Source organism: Zootoca vivipara, chromosome 3 (assembly GCF_965207765.1).
Source record: "Zootoca vivipara chromosome 3, rZooViv2.hap1.1, whole genome shotgun sequence".
In the NCBI taxonomy this organism is placed as follows: domain Eukaryota; kingdom Metazoa; phylum Chordata; class Lepidosauria; order Squamata; family Lacertidae; genus Zootoca; species Zootoca vivipara.
In genome coordinates, this window is record NC_142586.1 from 80309146 (window position 1) to 80331173 (window position 22028).

At 40.9% G+C, this 22028-nt stretch overlaps 1 protein-coding gene across 9 annotated transcripts in view; it reads left to right on the plus strand.

The window, feature by feature from the left end:
* BIRC6 (baculoviral IAP repeat containing 6) overlaps positions 1 to 14993 on the plus strand; it is a 144357-nt gene extending 129364 nt beyond the window's left edge. For all 9 annotated transcript variants that reach the window (XM_035108256.3, XM_035108258.3, XM_035108260.3 and 6 more), the window contains 8 exons: positions 988 to 1133; positions 2645 to 2755; positions 3612 to 3829; positions 4778 to 4939; positions 5482 to 5559; positions 6728 to 6916; positions 12032 to 12166; positions 14144 to 14993. In XM_035108256.3, coding sequence (XP_034964147.2) covers positions 988 to 1133; positions 2645 to 2755; positions 3612 to 3829; positions 4778 to 4939; positions 5482 to 5559; positions 6728 to 6916; positions 12032 to 12166; positions 14144 to 14323 — 1219 coding nt within the window. In that variant the 3' untranslated portion in view covers positions 14324 to 14993. The remainder of the gene's footprint in view (positions 1 to 987; positions 1134 to 2644; positions 2756 to 3611; positions 3830 to 4777; positions 4940 to 5481; positions 5560 to 6727; positions 6917 to 12031; positions 12167 to 14143) is intronic.
* Positions 14994 to 22028: the final 7035 nt, after the last annotated feature.

Consider the following 22028-nt stretch of genomic DNA (forward strand, 5'->3'; position numbering starts at 1 on the left):
TGTAATGTCATTGTGATGTCAGATGATTGACAGGTGGGTGGCCTCACCCATCAAATTTGACCTGCAAGGCTACATGTGATAAATATCAGGCTCACATAGCCAAAAAGGTTTCCCATTCCAGCTTTAAAAGCTGAAATTTGAATAGGGTGTCCTAAAGTTCAACTTGGTTAGGAACTGTTTGGTTAGAGGAGAATATGTTGGGCTTGTTCTGTTTTAGTCTGCTTAGGACAACTGAAAAAGAAGCTGTCCATTTGAAATCAAAACTAGTATGCTTTGAGCTAAATGTAAAAAAGGAGGTTCTAAGCATTTTACAATTATAATTTCACCCTTCAGCCAAGGATCACAGGGCTGTTTAGAATATAAAGACACAAAAATGCATAACATTTGTTTCATTGAGCACCTAATAAAATTTAATGGACTATAAGTTTGTATGTAGTGGATTTTGTTGGCTGGCTATAGAATGTTTTCATTTTATAAATTCTGGTTGACTTTTCTAGAATTTGTGAGACATAATTTTGTTTTGTTTTTTATTTCCTTTTTAGAAACATACCAGGTTCTTTTTTACAGTTTCCCTTGATATACCAAAAGCCTAGTAACTTGTGCATATGCACCTTGCTACATTGTAAATGAGGCTTCTGAGTTGTCCAGGATGATTAAGTAGGAATCTTGAACCAAATTCTCCAAGTATGGATTCTCTTCTGTATGGATTTCATCTTTTGGCAGGATTTCTTCTCTTGGCATTATACTTTCCACCATTCCCATAACATTAAACACACTTTTGCTGACCTGGGAAGTCTTTACATTTATTGAACAAACTTAGTTTGTCACTAAGGTGCCACTGGACAATTTTTTGATATATTTAATGACAAATACACTTGGCAAATATTTAACGGCAAATACGCAGCAATTGGTAGTAGAGGGAATCTGCATTTCTGATGTTTCCATTGACAGTTTCCCCTAAAACCCTAGTCATTTCTTATTTTGTAGGTCTAAAAAGGACAAGACTAAAACTGGAGTGAAGTCAGATACTTCAGATCAAGAGCCAGAGGGACTGACGCTTTTGGTACCAGATATCCAAAGGACTGCTGAGATAGTTTATGCTGCTACAACAAGTTTGCGCCAGGCAAACCAAGGTAAATAATGTCAGCAGCACATCTTTGCTGCAGCCCTACCTGGAGTATTTATTTATTTACTTGACCAATTTATATACACCACTTAATTACAATAATCTCGAAATGTACATATACATAAACTGTAAAAGTAACCTGACTTTCAACAAAAGGATACAAGAATGGTTAATTAGGGGCATTAATAATAATAATAACTACTACTACTACTCCTCCTCCTCCTCTATACTGACCTTCATCCAAGGATCACATAGCCGTTTACAATATGAAACCACAAAAATAGTAACAAAGCAATAACCCAACCACACACAGTTTAAAAGGCCGTAGATTGTTTAATTAGCCAAAGGCCTAGGAGAAGAGGAATGTTTTTGCCTGGTGCCAAAATATACTTAACGAAGGCACCAGGCAAACCTCCCTGGGAAGAGCAATCAACAAACAGGGAGGCACCACCAAAAAAAAGGCTTGTTCTCCTGCTGTTGCTCTCTAGACCTCTTGCAGAAGAAGCACATCAAGAATAAACATATAAGCAAATGGCTAAAACTACTGGTCTCTTAATATTTATACTACTTTAAAAATTCAGTATTATAATTCCCACCATCGAGCAGGGCTACCTTGGTAGAAAGTTCCACAGGGCAATACCAAGGTGAATAACGCAATTGAGGCAAAACTTGTAAACGCTTTTGTCAATGACACATACAACCTTTCCTTATAAAACATCCTCATCAATACTTTGATGGTAGGACTGGAACTAAACCAAAAATAGGTTGGATCCAAATTAAGCATGGTATAAGGTTAAGTTGTCAGATCTTGATTTTGGTCCACAGGTGTGGTTACAAATTTACAGGATTGGCATTGTGAGCCAACTATGAGGGCTTCAAAGCCCTCTTGCTGTTTGTGAAGAGCTTTAAAACAGCTCCCACTTGAGCCTCTATAGGCTGAAAGAGGAACAGAAACTCCTTTGCAAAAAGCATAAGGGGTGGGGTGGAGGCTGTTTTAAAGCCCTTAGCCAAAGTGCTCTCTGAAGCAGCCCTGCACTTCTCCTTTAAGTGGGTGGCAGGAAGTTGGGGGGAGGGGGGAAAGGCCTACATTGCACAGGCTGTTTTCTCCTCTCCCCTACCACCCACTTCCTTAAAAGAGAAGCACAGAGCTATTTTAAAGAGCACTTTTGCAAAGGGTTTTAACCCCTGCTCATTAGCTGGTGAGTGGGGACAGAAAATATTGCTTCCTTGGCTGCACAATCGTGTTACCTGCTGGGAGCAGGAACCCATTCAGTGCAGGATTAAACCCTGCCCTCCATACTCTCAATCAGCTGACATCATCAGTACCATCAGCTGATGGGCAGATAGTTTGGCGAAAACAACCTCATGTTCCAAATAGGACCCTTGGCAAGCCAATATTTGCTCATAGGCCAGAGGTTCCTCACCCCTGACCAAAGAGAGACATGCGAGATAAATTTCATATGAATCAGTTTTGGCTTATGCGGTTTCTTTAATATGATTTTTTTCTTACACAAACAGAAAGAAAATTGGCTGAATACTCTAAAAAAGCTGCTGTGAAGCCCAAGCCCTTGTCAGTTTTAAGATCCCTTGAAGAAAAATATGTGGTTGTAATGAAAAAGCTCCAGTTTGGTAAGCTGAAAATCACTTTGAACCTTCTGTATTGAAATGCAAAATGTATGTCTGAGGTCACAGTCACAATGGAAAACCTGCATATCCATGTGTATGAACATGAGTAAGAGATTGAAGGTATTATATGCCTTCAGTGTACATATGAGCACACGAAGACGGATTCCCTTCCTAGGAAGCTTACAACCTAGAATGTTACACGGGTGAATTACAGATGAATGAGAAAAAAGAAAAAGTGGAGGCAGAGCAAATAGAGAGAAATTTGTGAGTTACATTTGCTTAGGCTCAGTTAGAGGTCCAATTAGACCAGGGTTAGCCAATGTAGTGCCCCCATATGTTTTTGTATGACAACTCCCCTCATTCCTGGCCACTGGTCATGCTTGCTGGGACTGGTGGGAGTTGGAGTTCTACAACATCTTTTGAGTGAAGAGGAGGCCCCAGGTTTGTGGAGCTAGAGGAACGTAAATGTATCTAAACATAAAAGTGTTAGTAACTCCACTGTACAAAATCTCTGGAAAGCTAGTGGATCATTTATTTATATATTTATTATATAATCTTTAAAAATCAAAGCTGCTTATCACAAGAATACCTATATATATATTGAAACCATGTAAAATTATAAAATATAACATCAGAAAACATCAATCACCATAAACTACAGAAAGACATTTTACATATGTTCTAACAACGGGAAGGTATTTGGGTCTGCCTATTTATCTTACTATATTGAATTGCTTGTTGCTATGAGGAGGGGGGAATGAAATATTTATATACAGACTGATTTTTTCCATTAATTTTGATACTTCATACAATTTAATTATATTCTAATAAATTAAAATGTTACTTTTCACTCCTTTAGATACCTTTGAGATGGTTTCAGAAGATGACGATGGAAAACTGGTGTTTAAAGTAAATTACCACTACATGTCACAGGTGAAAAATGCTAGTGATGCAAACAGTGCTGCCAGAGCCAGACGTCTTGCTCAAGAAGCTGTAACACTTTCTACATCGCTGCCTCTTTCCTCTTCATCCAGTGTCTTTGTCCGCTGTGATGAGGAGAGACTAGACATCATGAAGGTAAACAAATCAGACTTGTGTTCCAATAAAAGCAGAGGTCTTTGATGTGTCTAAATCATGTTAATGCTTATTTTGCATGATTTATTCTGCTTCTACGGGACTTGTAGAAGGAGAGGGGGCTTTTTAATGTACTGCTCCTGCTCGCCTCCACTTCAGAAACTTCCAAGGCATTGATGATAAACTGGAAAAAGTTCATCTTCCTAAAAAGCCTGTTCAGACCTATTTTTTGCCAGAGGTTCTCTCTAGCTGGGGTGGGGATGGAGGGACACAAACTTTCCTACCAATTTAGCCTATTGGTAAGTCTTCTTGCAACAGTTTCTGTTTCTGTTGTGCCTTTTATTTTATTTTTACTTCTTGGTTGACAGTTATACTACTCTTTGATTCAAGGAAACAAAGTTGAAGATGGAGGAGATAGGGAAAGTAAATATGTGACACTAGATGTGTCACTAGAATCCTATAAGAAGTGGGGGTCCTGGAGGAGATTGTGTGGCTTATGGGCAGAGGGGCTATGTTCTTTGTTGAGGGAGTAAACATGCAAGATAGCATTGGACTTGTCAATGATATTTCTCTAGAATAAGACCTTGTCCAGTGGGCACTTGCAGTTCTAGTTAGAGACAGAGGGAAAATGTGTTTGGTTCATATTAAAAATGCAGAACCACATAATTTGCACTTCCCAAAACCAAATACAGCTATCCTTCAAAATCCACAAGCAAAAGAGAGCACAAAAATGCTTATAATTCTCAATTCCTTGCAAAAACACACACAGATTTTTGTGCAGACTTCTTTTTTAAAAAAACACAAAGTAATTCAGAAATGGGGCAAAGTGGATGCAAGAATGGAAAAGTGAGAAGCTGAGAGAAACAGAAACAATCCTAGTTCGAATGTGTTGTTTATGATATGCTAGTTTTCCAAGCTGGTTGCTATAACATTATTTGTCTTTTTCAAAAGGTTTTGATAACTGGTCCAGCAGACACACCTTATGCAAATGGCTGTTTTGAATTTGATGTGTATTTTCCACAAGACTATCCTAATTCACCTCCGCTTGTAAATCTGGAAACAACTGGAGGACACAGTGTGAGATTCAATCCAAATCTTTACAATGATGGCAAGGTAAATAGTTTTGCTATTTTATTGCAGGCTAATATGGTTTAAACAATTTCTAGTCACTCTGAGTAAATAGGTACCTATGGATAGCTAAACTTAACTTACATGGGTAACCATGTACCATATTTACTTGAATCTAATGCTCACCTTTTTTGGCCAAATTATGTTGAGAAAATTAAGATGCACATTAGATTTGATCGCACATTATGCTTGAGTAAATATGGTAATACATTGATTTATTTTTTCAAGAAGCCTGTCTGCTTTACTCTAGGATATAGTCCAGTTGCCTGGCAGTGTCTCACAAAAGCCCGTCAGTGAATGGAAGCAGGCATCCATGTATGGATTGCCTTTTTGGAAGCAAACGGTACTGTACTAATGAAAGAGGGATCCTGCTCTACTGAAAAGAGAATAACGATGACGATGTTGGTTTAGACCACCAGTCAACTCATAAATGAAAATCATTAATCTGTGCATGAGAACAATAATGTATAAATTGCAACCATGTACTGATATTTATATATCTAACTGTTCAAAACCTTTATCTTCAGGTTTGCTTAAGTATTCTTAACACCTGGCATGGAAGACCAGAAGAGAAGTGGAATCCCCAGACATCAAGCTTTTTACAAGTATGTGGCTTTCTTCAGTGCAGAAGCAAGCGGGAGGGTGGCTGTGTAAATAATTCAGAAAACGAAGTTTTTTTCTGCAAAACAAAAGCCACAAAAGCCAATGTATTTCCAACAGTACACCTTGTTCTCTGGTATCATTTAAAATAAATACCCAATACATGTGAGACAATCTAAATTATCATTTGATGATCTTGTATTTATTTCAGTGCAGTCACTTTTTATGCAGCAGTACAAAAAAAAATATCCTGAAAATTGGGGAGTCTTGGTGCAGCTCAAGGTGCACTTTGGAAAGTATGTTTGAGACTGATGAGATCCCAGTCTATATATTTCTATTGATTTTTTGAGTTATTGCAATATACTTTCCAACAAGAGGAATTAGTATGTGTGTTCAAGTTAAAATGAAATGTTTTTGTAATGTTGTCAGTTCTAGGATATGCCTTAAATATATTCAGCTTACTGTTGTAAATTTGCGATCTGATGACCTGATTTTCTTTTTATATTGATGTTATGGTGATAACTCCAAACTGTATTAACTGCTCATATTAATGTACACTAAATATCCACCACTGAGTCATGCTTCCCCAATATTAAATTACTTTATGTAAATATTCCCTTACTCAACTTGGCTGCTGCAGTTAAGTGCCATATTAATTAATATGTGGTGTCATATTAATATTAATATGCTTGTAATCATATAATTATATTTATCAAGCATAGTCCTAGCAAATAAAGCATTTAAATAAATTTGTCAAGACCTCAAGAGCAAAACCTTAAGGGACTAAGATTGGCTTTTCCACACTTTAACCTAGTATTGATTAACATGAGCAAATGGCAAGAGCTTTGTTCAACAGCCATAGCGTAATTACTAATTGAAAATGAATGTATGTTATTTTTATATAAATATGAGGCCATATTTAAATATTTTAACTTTAATGTTCAAACATAGTAATGGTCCATTGTATTGTTAAAAAGAATCCATTGAAACAAATAGATCCTTCTTTGGCACTGCAAATGGCAGGTGCAAAGCATTGCCACCATTGGGTCAATCTATGCAAAAGTTTGACAATAAGAGGAAAGGTTTAGGTGGTTTTTATTGTTTTGACCTTGGCAATGGTCTGTTTTGTTCTTTTTACTGTTTGCAAATTCTTTCAATTGTGTCTGTCCACAGGTGTTGGTGTCTGTGCAATCCCTCATATTAGTTGCAGAGCCCTATTTCAATGAACCAGGATACGAAAGATCGAGAGGGACTCCAAGCGGCACACAAAGTTCCAGAGAATACGATGGAAATATACGACAAGCAACAGTCAAATGGGCTATGCTTGAACAAATCAGAAATCCTTCACCATGTTTTAAAGAGGTTAGTGCTTTGTACCATACCTGCTTATGATCCATCCATTTTGAATGTAGAATCCTGAGGAAAGTCTGATACCTTGATAACAGGGATGATAGCATAAATTCAGGTTTATTGTGGCAATTGGGCTGCATTGGTTTTAGTCAAAAAGTCATGATAAGAACCAATCCAATATCCAATTTCTCACTTTGACCAACTACATGTCTCTGGGAAGCCCCAAAGCAGGACAGGTAGGAAGGTGTATTTGTCCCTCTGAGGCAGGCACAGGCAAACTCTGCCCTCCAGATGTTTGGGACTACAATTTCCATCATCCCTGACCACTGGTCCTGTTAGCTAGGGATGATGGGAATTGTAGTCCCAAACATCTAGAGGGCCAGAGTTTGCCTATGCCTGTGAGGTCTCCCAGTAGCCTGTGACAGACTCTGCTTGTTTTCCAGTTAGGAAAAGGAAAGAAGTAACAGGAGTTTCCCCTGCTCTTTCTTTCCTTCTCCAAAATTGCTGCACAAGTGAAAAGAGACCCCATGACTCCAAAGACTTTTAGCAACTGCAGAAGACTCTTCGGAGGCAGATGTATGAAGAATGTTAGAAACAGCAGAAGAAACTCTTGCTTATCCACATCTTCCAGCACATGAGAGGAGGGAAGGCACAGCAGGAGAGTTTCCTTCTATTTCTTACCTTCCTCAAGCTTATATATAGGAATCCATATGTCATCTTAAAGTCATCTACGCAATCCCAGAATACCTGTTGGTAGCAAGGACAAATAAAGCCTGGGTTGTAAGCAAACCTGATATTTGTGGGCCCCCACCTTGGTCATCAGTTTCTGAGGAGTTCTGTGTTACAGCAAACATATCAATAATTGTCTCACAGTTAGAATTGAATGTGGTCTGCCACTGTGTGCCACATTGCCAGAGTCAATTTTTGAATAGTCAGGTAAGTGCAATTTGAAGTAATGTCAAATGCATGAGTTCACATACAGCCCTTATACCTTTGAGAAACCTGTTTTGGTCAGGATAACTGCTTCCATCTTAAAATACCTATTCTGCCTATCAACTTTAACCAAAAAAAATGTTTGAGCAGGAAAAAAATACTGATTGCATCTCAAACTATGAATCCATCCCATATTGGTGTGAGGATTGTGTGGCAAATGGAAATAGCTGACCACTATGAACAGCTGAATGGCTTAATTTTCTGTCTAATGTTGGTATGTACCGTAGTGTTTCTCCTGGATGTGAAAATGGCCACAGGGAACTTCTCTGTTTGGTTTGGTTAGGGGGGGACGACGACAAAACCTGAGTCTGAAGAAAAATAGTTTCTATTGCTGGTAGTAATTCATCTAGATTCCCTTTTATTTCAGTATTTTAATTAAGATGCCATCAGGCTGTGATCTACTTCCTCCCCAATGATATTTGATACTGCTAATAAATTGGCTAATAATGTAGCCAAGCGAGAGTTCTGACATTTGTCATAAATTTTCCTTGATCATTTCATGCCTCTAATTGACTATAAAGGTGTACATGTCAAAAAATTAAGGTTATTTTGCAGTAGGGAATTTAGTACCTTGCCTAGCATCCAAGGAAATTGGACCAAGGGTGATTAATGCAATAATGGTGAAACAGACATGCCTAGAAAATTATCTTGGGGCGGGGAGAGCCAGTCTCATGCTATGGTTGCAGTATGTCTTCCCACATACTTTTACCTAATTTTTAAACTACTTACATAAAAAAATTGAGCTATAAATTTGAATTATAAAAAATTATGTTTTGTTCATAGCCAACAGGACTTTTTGCATTTTATGGGCAGGTTGCAGGTTATGAAAACTTGAATAGTGCACACGATATATTGGCCATAGGCACACATAATAATATCCTAGGCCTGAGCAATACCCCTCCTGTCCTTTCCTGCAACACGATTAGTGTTCATGACTAGTAGATAGAGATTGCAGTGAAAAATCTAACTTCTTTTATGGTCAGGGGGCACCATAAGAATGCCAGTAATGCTTTTTGCTGAAGAAGTAATTAAACCCTACTCACAGACACTCCCTTGTGATTTCCTCCCTTTGCACTTCATTTGCTGTAAGTAGAATAATGAAGAGTTTCAGACTCAGTGCTACACTGAAAATGCCTTTGACCCTTTACAGCGTGGCAAGGACAAGCCAGAGCACTAGCTTCTGCTTTTTAAGGCTATGAAGCACTTAAGACACTCTAATAAAATACATACTTGGCCCTTTCTCTGTATTAGACATAGGTTCCCATTCTTCTTGGCTTATTGCCAGACTTGGAAGTGACCTTGCAGGCTTGCATCTGGGGCAGGAGTTGATAATACACTGCCTTGGATTTGCTCAAGTCCCACAACACAAACTCTCTTGCCTCCCATCATCCATTTGCCAGCCACATACGAAATTATGTAAAGGGGATGGGAAATCCAAGAGGCTCCCATTGTTACAGTAGATATTTATGTATAGTAGTCTAATTCTAGCACCCACACAATGCAGACATATTTGTATATATGTACATATTATGTAGTACTTATTTGTAATAGGTACAACAATGCACATTATCTTAGCTTTCTGGTGGCTGCAGGTATGTAAACTGCCTTACCATGCAAATTGTCCAGTTTCAGACATTAACCTAATAGAAATAAACAGACCAAGTGCATACAAATTGCAGTTCAGGGATGTGGATTGTGCCACATGATCATACGTTTTCAGAAAGCCCCCTGCCTTCATTTACCAGTTCTAATCATTGCTAATTAAAGTTCATTGTTAATATGAGGATTTTGGAAGCAGCTGTTTTTAGCCATTGGTAAGTCGGTGCTAGTGCAAGTTTAACCCTGTTGAAAGGCAAAAAGAATTCACACCACTGCAGAAAAAGAAGTACACTATCTTGTGTTCTGCTCCAAATTGCTTTTTAGTTATGAGAGTCAGTGTGTACACGTACACTGCCACAGAGGTAAATCAGAATAAGCATCTCTGTTTTATTTCAGATAAAATAGAGATTTAAACCAGTAATAAATTTATTGATTAAAATCAATAGCTTGTTTACCAAATTGATTATCAAATATGTGTTAAATGCAGAAACACTATCTGAAGCCATTCCATGCTTTTGTTTAAATGGAATTTTAAAAATAATTTGTTGAACAGTTTAGGTAATTTGATTTAATGTCACAAACACGCACACAAATAACAGTTAAAATATATAAACTGAGGTACAGCTTGCCTTTACCTTTACAACATGTGTAAAAGTACAACTTTGGGACACTGTTGTATTTGTTAAATATAACTGATCATAATGGGGAACTTACTGCACAAATATCAGTCTGCCCAATGAAATTAGTATTACTTACTATAGCAAGAAAGCCTGTAAATACTATACCAAAGAGCCAATACGTACAATAAGTACGCTAACAGAAGATTTCTTTATTCATTTGTGGATATGTTTGCCCTTAAGAAGAGAACAAGAATCGTCTGGTAATTTTTGAATGTTGAAATTGATTATTTTCAAAAGTATTGTTCTTATTAGATAATTTTGCTGATATTTTATATCTCTGTGTTGGATGCATATTTGGATTTCTGATCTAGTTTGGGCAAAATGCCAAATTTTAATCTAGCTCACATTAATCTGCAGTTATAAATCACCCCTTTGGTATTCAAGTGAAGATACCATTTATTCATGATAAATATTGATTTTTATTAAAATTGGCAGAAGCCAATTGGGTTTGCAGTTAAGGGAATTTCTACTTTTGCAAAAAGTAACCCATTTGATCCCACAACCTCAAGATGTCCCAAGAGACATTACCTAGAGGCATCTTTGCTTACGTGCATACTAAGCACATTATTTCAGTCTGTTCAGATATACCGTATTTTTTGCTCCATAGGACACACTTTCCCCCTCCTAAACAGGAAGGGAAAATCCCTGTGCGTCCTATGGAGCGAAGTCACCGCACGGCAGCAGCGGCGGTAGGGCAAGCGGGGAGAAAGCCCTTTCTCCGCACTCGCCCATCTGCCCCCGCCCGCCTCCTCCGCTGGCAAGAGCAAGCATTGGGGTGGTGCGCCTCTCCCAATGCCTGCTCTTGCAAGAGGCAGGCGGCAGCAACGCGGAGGGACAAGGACAACCGGCGAGAAAGCCCTTTCTCCCCTCTTGTCCTGCAGCTGCTGCCTGCCCCTCCGCCCCTGCTCTGTGAAGCATCTGCCGCTGCCGCTTGCAAAAACCTGCTTTTACGAGCGGGGGGGGGGGAGAGATGTTTGACACAGAGCAGGGAAGGAGGGGGGGCAGCAGCTGTTCCTTCCCTGCTCCGTAAAGCATCGCTACAGGGCTTCCCCTTTCTCCCCCCTTTTTGCCGGTGTAGGCAGGAGCGGGGGAGGCAGGAGAAGCCCGACAGCATCGCTACCAGGCTGCCCCTTCCTCCCCCGTCGCTGGAGTGGTCCCTCTGCCGCAGCTGCCTCCTCCGCTCCCCCTCCAGCGCCCCCCTTCCCAGCCTTTTAGAGGAGGAAAACCAGGGGGAAAATTATTCCTGGTTTTGCTCCTCTAAAAACAAGGTGTGTCCTATAAGTGCGTCCTTTGGAGTGAAAAATACAGTATACGGCTTTTCCCACAAAACGTGGCAAAGAAATGAGGACATTCTCCAGGTATATTATAATGATACAACAGAACACAATCGGTCTAAACCAGGGGTCAGCAAACTTTTTCAACCGGGGGCCGGTCCACTGTCCCTCAGAACTTGTGGGGGGCTGGACTATATTTTGAAGGGGGGGGAAATGAACAAATTCCTATGCCCCACCACTAACCCAGAGATGCATTTTAAATAAAAGGACACATTCTACTCATGTAAAAACATGCTGATTTCCGGACCGTCCGCAGGTCGGATATAGAAGGCGATTGGTCCGCATCCGGCCCCCGGGCCTTAGTTTGGGAACCCCTGGTCTAAACAGTTGTTACTTTTGCATCATATAGTTGGCCATTTCTGGTATCTAAATATGGTGTTTTAGCTTACAGATTCATGCAGCAGCAGAATAATACAGCCAAAGCTTGGTCGTTTGTTAGCAGAGGGTGCACAATTAAAATGGTGTTACTGTTCAGTAATTTGTACCACTATCTTTTTAACTTTCAATCTGCCTTTTTACAGGTTATACACAAACACTTCTACTTGAAGAGAGTAGAAATCATGGCTCAGTGTGAGGAGTGGATAGCAGATATACAACAGTACAGCAGTGATAAACGGGTAGGCAGGACTATGTCTCATCACGCTGCTGCTCTAAAGGTAAGGTTCACAGATGAGATTACTGCCCATGATTCAGTAAAACCTTTTTGATGCCTGACTACTAACTTCAGTCATAAAAGCTGTTTAAAACATTCACTGCACACCCTCTAAAGACTTTACACACACACACACACACACACACAAAATGCGTCCACATTTTTCTTGTTCCTCCCACCACTGTATGCCTTTCTTGTAATTAGAACATACTGGAATGCATCAACTAACTTGCTTCCATTTTTATTTAAAGCCGTTTTTTCCCTGTGCTAACTTTGCAGTTCTAGAAACAGGAACTGTGACAAAAATGAGTTCATCTGCGTCAGGGGAGAGTGGCAGCTCTGTGTCCCCTCCATCTTGCCTCCATTAATAAGGCACATTCCTACCAACAGCAGCCAGTGGGGAGGAGCAGGGATGTGGAAGCTCACAAATCAGTGTCATGTCATACATTTTGCCTTACTAAGTGTTAAGAGAGTGTTAGAAAGGGTTAGAGACGCAGCTGTGGGGCCTGCTACTTTCCACAACAGGTTGGCCAAAACACAAACTATGAGCTTTCATTGTTGGTCTGGTTATATTTTCTATAGTAATATTTGCTTTTTGAAGTTAGTCCTCCAACTAGTCTGTCCACCAAAGCCATTTTTAAATAAAACATTGTTGCACTTGCAAATCCTTGCCTATAGCACGAGGAATCTATGGTCTGCAGAGGTTGTTGGACTCCAACTACCATCAGCCCCAGGCAGCATGGGCAAAGCTCAAAGGTGATGGAAATTGTTGTCTAACAATATCTGTAGGGCCATTGGAGCCCCATCCCCCTGCATAGCCTTATGCGATCTTGGCATGTGGATGGAACAAACATGGGCAACGACAAAGCCTTAATCCACACACACATGCATGTTCATCACTTTGATGTCTGCAAGTGTGAATGTCAGCTTTCCATTCATCAAGGTATATGGCATGCAATAGCTTCACTAAGACGTACCCTAATTCATTTTCTGTGTGGTTTAAATACAAAAGGCAAGGTTTTTAGAAAACCCATTGCAGGCACACCTATACGCTACAGCAGGCATCCCCAAACTACGGCCCTCCAGATGTTTTGGCCTACAACTCCCATGATCCCTAGCTAACAGGACCAGTGGTCGGGGAAGATGGAAATTGTAGTCCAAAACATCTGGAGGGCCGAAGTTTGGGGATGTCTGCGCTAGAGTCTATAACCCTGTTCAAGCATTATTAGAACTGGGCTTAAATAGCTCATATGGTGCTGTTGTGCCTACGTGGTGAACCCACCCCAACATTCCCACCCACGAGTTTGTTGCATTGACCCAGAAGGTCTAAGGGTAGGTCTAAACGTTCAAAGTGGGTTCTACTGAAATCCCCTGTGCTGCTTTCAGAACTGGTTCTTGTTTTATGATGTGAGCACAAAGACCTGCTGCACAGAGTTAAAGGGTAAAGGGACCCCTGACCATTAGGTCCAGTCATGACTGACTCTGGGGTTGCGGCACTCATCTCACGTTATTGGCCGAGGGAGCCAGCATACAGCTTCCAGGTCATGTGGCCAGCATGACAGCCGCTTCTGGAGAACCAGAGCAGCACACGGAAACGCCATTTACCTTCCTGCTATTTCCCTATTTATCTACTTGCACTTTGATGTGCTTTCAAACTGCAGGAGCTGGGACTGAGCAACGGGAGCTCACCCTGTTATGGGGATTCGAACTGCCGACCTTCTGATCGGCAAGCCCTAGGCTCTGTGGTTTAACCCACAGCGCCACCCGCATCCCCGCTGCACAGAGTTACTCTTAATAATCTTCCTGCAGCTTCCATTAGTAGTAGAGAATAGCAAAAATACCAACTACTGTCACCACATGAAGACTCCAAAGCTTTTATTGCAGCAGTTTCTCATTTTGTCTGTAAAAGTATTGCAGTATGGCTGCACCTAAATTGCTGTGAGTCAGCCCCTTTCCTCACTATGAATTTGTATGTGCACAGCGTCACACAGCTCAACTGCGGGAAGAGCTTCAGAAACTCCCCTGTCCCGAAGGCCTGGACCCAGATGCTGATGATTCAGCCGAGAAATGCAGTGCCATGACAAGTGCTGAGGATGCTCTGTTGCACGAGCAAGTCAAACCGAGCAGCAGTAAAGACCTCCCAAGTGACTTCAAATTATGAGCTGCGTTGACATGGACTTGATAGACACACGAGGCTTTGAAGCACAAGCCAAATATGTCAATATTTGTATCTAAGAAGCTAATTATGTAATAGGTAATGAAACTATACTATGCCCTTCAGGATATACAGATTAATTCAAGATGATCTTTTATTTACCTGTACAAGAGTGTAAACTTTTTTGTGCTTTTATTTCCAATTGTGAGAACCACTGATTGGTATGTTTAAAAAGTTATGTATACAAGAATGGATAAATCACTGCTATATAAGGGAAGCTACCTTAGGAAAGAATGTTTACTGAATGTTTATATTTTTTTTTTTTACTTGTAGAGTGAGGGCGGTTGTAACAAAGAATATATATTGGTCATTCTTACAGCTACTATTTAAAGTCGGACAGTTTTCACTGAATTTGATAGATTTTACGTTTGGCCATATCTCCATTCTCATATTTGATTTCTAAAAAGAACCTCCTGTATACTTCAATAAAGGTCAAATGGACATGCTCCCTCTTATGATTTACTGGTACCTTTTTTAAAATAATCTGCCATTCATTATAGTTGGAGACTTGCACTTGTATGACTGAATTTACTACAGTCAACATATTTAATTTTATGCTTAACTAATTCTAAAAATGCAGATGAAATAAATGCACATGGTTTTACCTCAGCCAAAATGTGGACTGCTGGATTCATCTTTCATAACTCTTTATTAACAGCTGGATGACTTCTGCTCAAGAAGAGCAAAAGGATGTTATGACAATGAATTCATTAAGTAATTTATATGAGGAAACCCCAGTGGAAGTTGTTACCTTCTGGTCCTTCCTAATGACTAACACCCATTAAAACATAATAGTCTAGTTCTGGAACATTTGTGTGAGTTACATATTATGTTTCCAGAGCTATCTGTCAATTTTTAAGCAGTTTGCTGGCAGACACAATATTGCATACTGAATAATTTTGAAGGTTTCTTATCTAGTTCAAAGGATCAGGCCAGGTGTGTTGTGGCTTCAAGATAAAAGCAGCAACCAAAGAGTCTCTAATTTTCAGTAGTATCTCTTCCTGTGGCACTTAAGGCCACAAGAACAATGTTGATCAATCATTGCTTATCACGGCCATGCTGGCTTGGGCTAACTGGACCTCATCAACTTCTGGAGGGCCACCAGTTCTCTAGCCCTGTGTCATATACTCTCTGAACACTTGGGAAACAGCAGCTGGCAAAGCACCTTAGCCCTAGTGATGAAGCACTGAGGTAAACTTTTATGCACATGGGTGTGTTAAACACACATGCAAGCAGAAGGTAGGTGCTACTCATTTTTTAATTAATCATCAATTGAAACTGAAATAAGGACACAGCAAAGGACATTGTGTATGTCAGGAGCTAAATTGCAAGCAGGGTGGGGTGTGGAATCCTATGCTGTTAAAGACCTGAAACTTAGAGGAGGTAATTCTGTAGAAACTTACAGTTCACGCTGCTCTCCTTTATCAGGGAAGCCTTGAGTGGCTGGCTGCAGTTAACCTAGACAGAAATGGGACAGAAAGTAATATACAATTATACACTGATGAAGACCACAGTTCAGACCTAGCAAGTGGGAAAGTCAGCTTATAAACAACCGTAGGGTTAGCTTTTTCCATGTCACTGTAAATTCAGCTTAGGTTTTAAGTTCAAGTAAGTGTATGGAGTTTCAAGAAGTGAGGCAAAGAGTGGTGATGTGTGAAGGCATTACTAACAAAAGTTAACAAGTAATTTCATCCATCTACAGTTGGATTGAAAAGGGAAAATGCTGATATTCTAACAAAAATATGTTACCCTAAGATCATCTGCTATATCCAAACATGGGAAAGTCGCCAATATAATTCCAATTTTTAAAAGGCAATCCTGGCAGTAGAAGGCCTTTTCCATGCAAATTGGTGGGAAACATTATTTAAGATAAATTAATAAACATTTAGAAGAACAAGTATTACTGAAGAAGAGCCAGCATGGCTTCTACCAATGCATACTCCATCTGTATAACCTTTTGAGAGAGTCTTAAAAAGCATGTGCTAGGGGTGAGTCTGTAGACACTGCCTACTTAGACTTCAACACAGCTTTCAGTGAAGATCCTCTCCAAAAGTATCTGGGTAATGTCCCATCATCCCTAACCCCTGGCCATGGGCTAATGGGAACTGGAACCCACTGAGACCCATATTTGACAAGCTCAAGATAAGATGGCAGCCCATCAAGGATCACAAATGACAGCCTATTAAGGATCAATAATGAATTTAAGAATAAATGGACAGAAGAAATAGAGTAAGACTAAATGGACTGTTCTCACAATTATATAAAAAGTGGAGTCCCCAAAGATCTGTAATGACACGTCTGCTTTTTAACTTGTTCATAAATGACCTAGAATTATGAGTGAACAGTGTGGAGGCCAAGTTTGCTGATGACATCAAATTATTCAGGTTACTAAAAACAAAAAAAGCATAATGAATAACTCCAAAATGTTCTCTCCAAACTGAGTTAAAAAAAACAAATGTCTGTTGATATGAATAAAAATGGTGTACATTGGGGCAAAAAATCCAAACTTCACATTTATACTGATGGATTCTAAGCTAGCACTAGCTATACAGGAAGGAAATATTGAATTCTGATGGATAGCTCAATGAAAATGGTGACCCAGTGTACAACAGCAGTGGAGGGCGTAGATTCATTAGTAAAAGATATTTAAAAACTCTGCCAATATCATAATGCCCATTTGGAATGCCACTTAGAATTCTAGCCACTGCATCTGAAAAGGGGTATTGTAGAACTGGGTAAAGTGCAGAAAAGGGGAAATCAAAATGATCGTGAGAATTATATGACAAGGTTACAGTGTTTGGGGATTTTAGTTTAGGGGAACGACACGCTATAGATTTATAAAATTGTGCATGATATAGAGCAGGGACATCCAGCTCCCAAGAGACTGTGATCTACTCACAGAATAAAAAACTGGCAGTGATCTACCCCTTTTTGCGGGGGGGGGGGCAGGTCTCAAAGTTGTTGAGCTTTTTAAAGGGAGGAAAAGGGAAAGTTGCTAACTTTAAAAGATCGCTGAGGAAACAATCAGCCATCGGCCTCACAGCGAAAATACCGTCCTCCGTTTCAGCAATCATGCAAAAATGGAGGAGGGGGCGGGGATGGATGCTATTATGCCACCGCAAAGGAAAAGGAGCCAATGATCAACCGCGATCAACCAGAACCTCCCAGGGATCGATGGACTGGTTGGACATCCCTGATATACAGAAAGTACATAGAAGTGTTTCTGCCTCTCGTAATACTAGAACTTGGGATCATCCAATGAAGCTGAATGGTAGTATATTCAAGACAGACAACAGGAAAAAGCCAAGTACTTCACAAAGCATATACAGAATTCACTTTTACAAGATGTAGTGATGGCCACCTACCCAGAAATATTTAAAAGATTAGACACTTCCTAGAGAATAAGGCTATCAATTGCTACTAAAGGTAAAGGTACCCCTGACCATTAGGTCCAGTCGCAGGCGACGACTGGGGTTGCGGCTCTCATATCGCTCTGTAGGCAGAGGGAACCGACGTTTGTCCGCAGACAGCTTCCAGGTCATGTAGCCAGCATGACTAAGCTGCTTCTGACGAACCAGAACAGCACACAGAAACGCCGTTTAGCTTCCCATCGGAGCGGTACCTATTTATCTACTTGCATTGGCGTGCTTTAAAACTGCTAGGTTGGCAGGAGCAGGGACCGAGCAACGGGAGCTCACCCCGTTACTGGGATTTGAACCACCGACAAGGTCGGCAAGCCCTAGCTAGGCTCAGTGGTTTAACCCACAGCGCCACCCACATCACCCACTATCAATTGCTACTAGTAATGTTCTATCTCCAGGATCAGGGGAAACATGCCTCTTAATAGCCTCTGGGAAACAACCAGAAGATTGGTGGTTCAAGCCCACCCAAGGATAGTAGTGGGCAGGACAGGGGGTGGACTAGATGACTCTTGGGGGTACCATCCAACTCTACCATTCTATGAATAGCAGGACAGAGCTACTGTGCTCATGTCTTGCTTATTTGCTTTCCACGGGCATCTGATTGGCTGCTGTGGGGAAACAGGATGCAGGACTAGATCCAAGTTTGGTTTGATCCAGCAGGGATCTTTTCTTAATGTTTCTAGGGGGCAGGGACAGACAGAGGCTTTTATCACTACTGTAATTGTTAGAGCTAACTGTGTAAGTGTGGTTGCTAAAGGTACTGCAACATGTAAAAGCTTGTTCAAGCAGTGTTGTGTAAAATGTTGGTTTTTAAAACATCCTCCTACAGCCCCCCCCACAGCCATCATTCATTGTTCACTGAAGCCAAAAACGTGATACCATACATTTCAAATGCATGTTAGTAATTGTCTAGGAATTTTCATGACGTAATTGGAAATTGGGACAAAGGATACTTGCCAAGTATTTTAATTATTAAAAGTTAATACAGGGGATATGTCACTAAATACTCATGGTTTTATGGATGCTAGAAGTGAAGTAGTCTCAGCTAAAGGAATGTGGAGAGATGCAGCACAGTGGTTTTGACTGACGTACAGAAATTTGCTTAGTGCACTTTTTTTCTTCTATGGAGGCATGTTTCTCCACATAGTTTGCAAAGGCCTTTAGTAGGACACCCTAAGTAGAATTGGCAAGACAAGCTCTAGATTTTAGGCAATAACTACCCTGACAGGGATAATATAGGCATGTCCCTCTGCCAAGCTTTTATGAAGTAACTAGCTGGCCCTGCCACGCGTTGCTGTGGCTCAGTCTGTTAAATGGAGACTCAGAGTCCCCCTTCAGACTCCCCTCACCTTCAGAGTCCCCCTGTTTTACGTGTGTTCTATTTACGCAGGCGCATCCCTGTGACTCCCCCACCCTGTGTCGATCCATGACATATCCCACCCCCTCTTCCCCCCACCCCCGGCTTATCCCTGTGATTACCCTTATCCTGTCCCGACCCATGACGTACCACGCCCCCTCCTCCCCCCACCTCCGGTTCATCCCTGTGACTGGTCCCACCGTGTCCTGACCTATCCTGTCCCCTTCTCCCCCCAACTCCCACCCAGGTGAGTCAGTACCTCCATTCAGCCTAGTCTGTAAAGGCTTCAGCCTAGTATGTAAACGGGAGCCAAGGTGCTGTTGAGAGGAAAGGTTTTATAGGTGCAGTACCAGTGTAGCCGCCGCTAGAGGGCGCTTGTTTGCAACCTGGTTCTTTTCCCATAATGCATTTTCATCTGAGTGGTGTGTTTTGAAACACGGGGTATTGGGGGTTTTACCAGGCACAGGTGTGACATCTGTATTTGAAAACGGTACGGGTTTACTCTCATATTCGCATGCGGCATTATGTCAAAATTTGAACGCAATCGGTCAAGCGGTTTTGGTGAAACGTGGAAACTAACAGACATGGCCAGTTTACATTTATATATATATTATATATAGAATATAGATAAGGGTTCAAATCCCTCTGAGATGCATGTTCATCGTGTATGACATCATCAACCAAGCAACTGAAACCACCAAGGCGGCCATTATCAGACCCCAACATTGCCAAGTGGAGGTAGGGGCCTGCCTGGAGGGGATGCCGGGGGGGCGAATAGGGAGCAGGGATACGTAATGAGTCAGAACAAGGTGGGGGGAGACACAGGAATGAAACCTGTCCTCTCCACAGTATCTCACCTCGGCTTTGCAGACCAGACCGCTTTCCAGACTAGGCCAAGTGGAGGTAGGGGCCTCCCTGGGGGAGGGATGGGATGTCCGAATAGAGGGCAGGGATACGTAATGGGTCAGAACAGGGTGGGGGGAGACACAGGGATGAAACCTGCCCTATCCACAGTATCTCGCCTCGACTCAGGGACTCTGAGGCTCAGAGGGAACTGATGGGGGACTATTACCCTCCATTTCACAGACTAACGCACAGCAACGCGTGCAGGGCCAGCTAGTGTGTTGTGTATGTGTATGTGTATGTGTGTGTGTGTATATATACATATATACATATACATATACATATATATATATATATATATATATATATATATATATATATATATATATATAATAGATAAAGGTGCAAATCCCTCCGAGATGCATGTTCATCGTGTCTTGATTGGGTTAGCACAAAATCCACCCGTATGTTCAAGCCATCACACAAACTCTCTCAGTAACCTTAAATTACAACCCGTAAAGGCTGCCTCTATTAACCACAAATTGCAATTGAGGGGATGTATATGTGGTTTGGCTTAAGACGCCCTACAGATTTCATGGGAAAGGCAGAATTTGAACCTGAGTTCTGCTTCACTGCACAATCTCTTAGGTCAAACTTCACACTTCATTGTGTGGCAGCAGTCATATCAGGAAAATAAAAAAAGGCTTGGGGGAGGGGGTGGTTTTCAAGGGACTGCAACATGCAAAGAGAAGAAGTTTATTTGTTCCCTCCCTAGCTGTAGTCCTAAAAAATAAAAACGGCATGCATTGCAGTTAGCCCTTGAAAAGAGTGCCCATTGCACTAATGAGAACTTTTCCCCTAAGGCTAAACCTGCAGCCTGTGGGAGGGGATTTTTGTCAGTACTGTGGCTGGGAAGGTTTAAAACTCCTCTCTCTGTGCACTGTAGCCACGATTAAATGCTCACCTGCATCTAGAAGGGGGTTCTCTCCCCCACTCCAAACCCTGCTGTGTATGCTAGCCACACAATGTGGTTTTTTGCCTGTGGCTTCTCTGTTATAGTGAACTAAGGAATGCATTTTTTTTAAATTTTAATTTTACAAGATCTTCGCATCCCTATAATTAGCTGACTAAACGGGGATGCTATGAGAGATGAGTGCAGCAATAATTGTATTACAGGTCTTAAGAACTGCAGGTACCAGAATAACTGCATTCAACCAAGCCCTGGACTTTTCACCCTGTAAACTCTGTAGCAGACACTGCCACTCAAGTCAATCTCTTAAACATGGTAATTGAACTGTTAAATTATTACATAGTCATGTCTAGAAGGGCTATTGCCCATTACAAATTAATCATGTCTGGTGTAGAAGATGGGATCTGGCCAGGTTTACATGATTAATTTATCATACACTTATATTCTTATGGCCACATCCAGCACTCTTAATTCCAATTTGCTAGTTGTAGCCATTTCTGATTATTTAAACCCAACTGCTCACAAACGCACAAAATGCCTATTAGCCTACAGTTTTAATTTGCCATCCTTCCTTTTCTTTCTACCATGGCTTTCATTCGCGCAGCTTTTTAGATTCATTTAGCATCGCAATATCTCAACTGCGGTGACATGTCATCGCTTCAAGATGTAAGTTTGAGAGAAAAGTTCTAAACTTTAAAAGCAGCTCCTACAGAAATACCATTTAATTCTTACCTGTTTCTACGGTAGCTGAGATAGGAAGGTAAAAGGTAACAGCCAAAACACATCAGTTTGTGAAAATCTTGGTTTTTACGGGACGAAATGCTGCCATTCTTTTCCCCCTCATCTGATTTTCTGAAAAGTGACAAATTAAGATAGTTACACAATGATGCACCACCTCTCAGGTCATAGTGACTTAGTTGCTCTTCCAAGCAGAATGTGCTTAGCACATCTTAGTGCATAAGATAAAGTAGATTTGGGGAGAGTGGGCTGGCTCTATACATGCCTCTAACATATCAGTCATTATTTCTTTTCCCACCCCCACCATTGTGGCATTTTGCC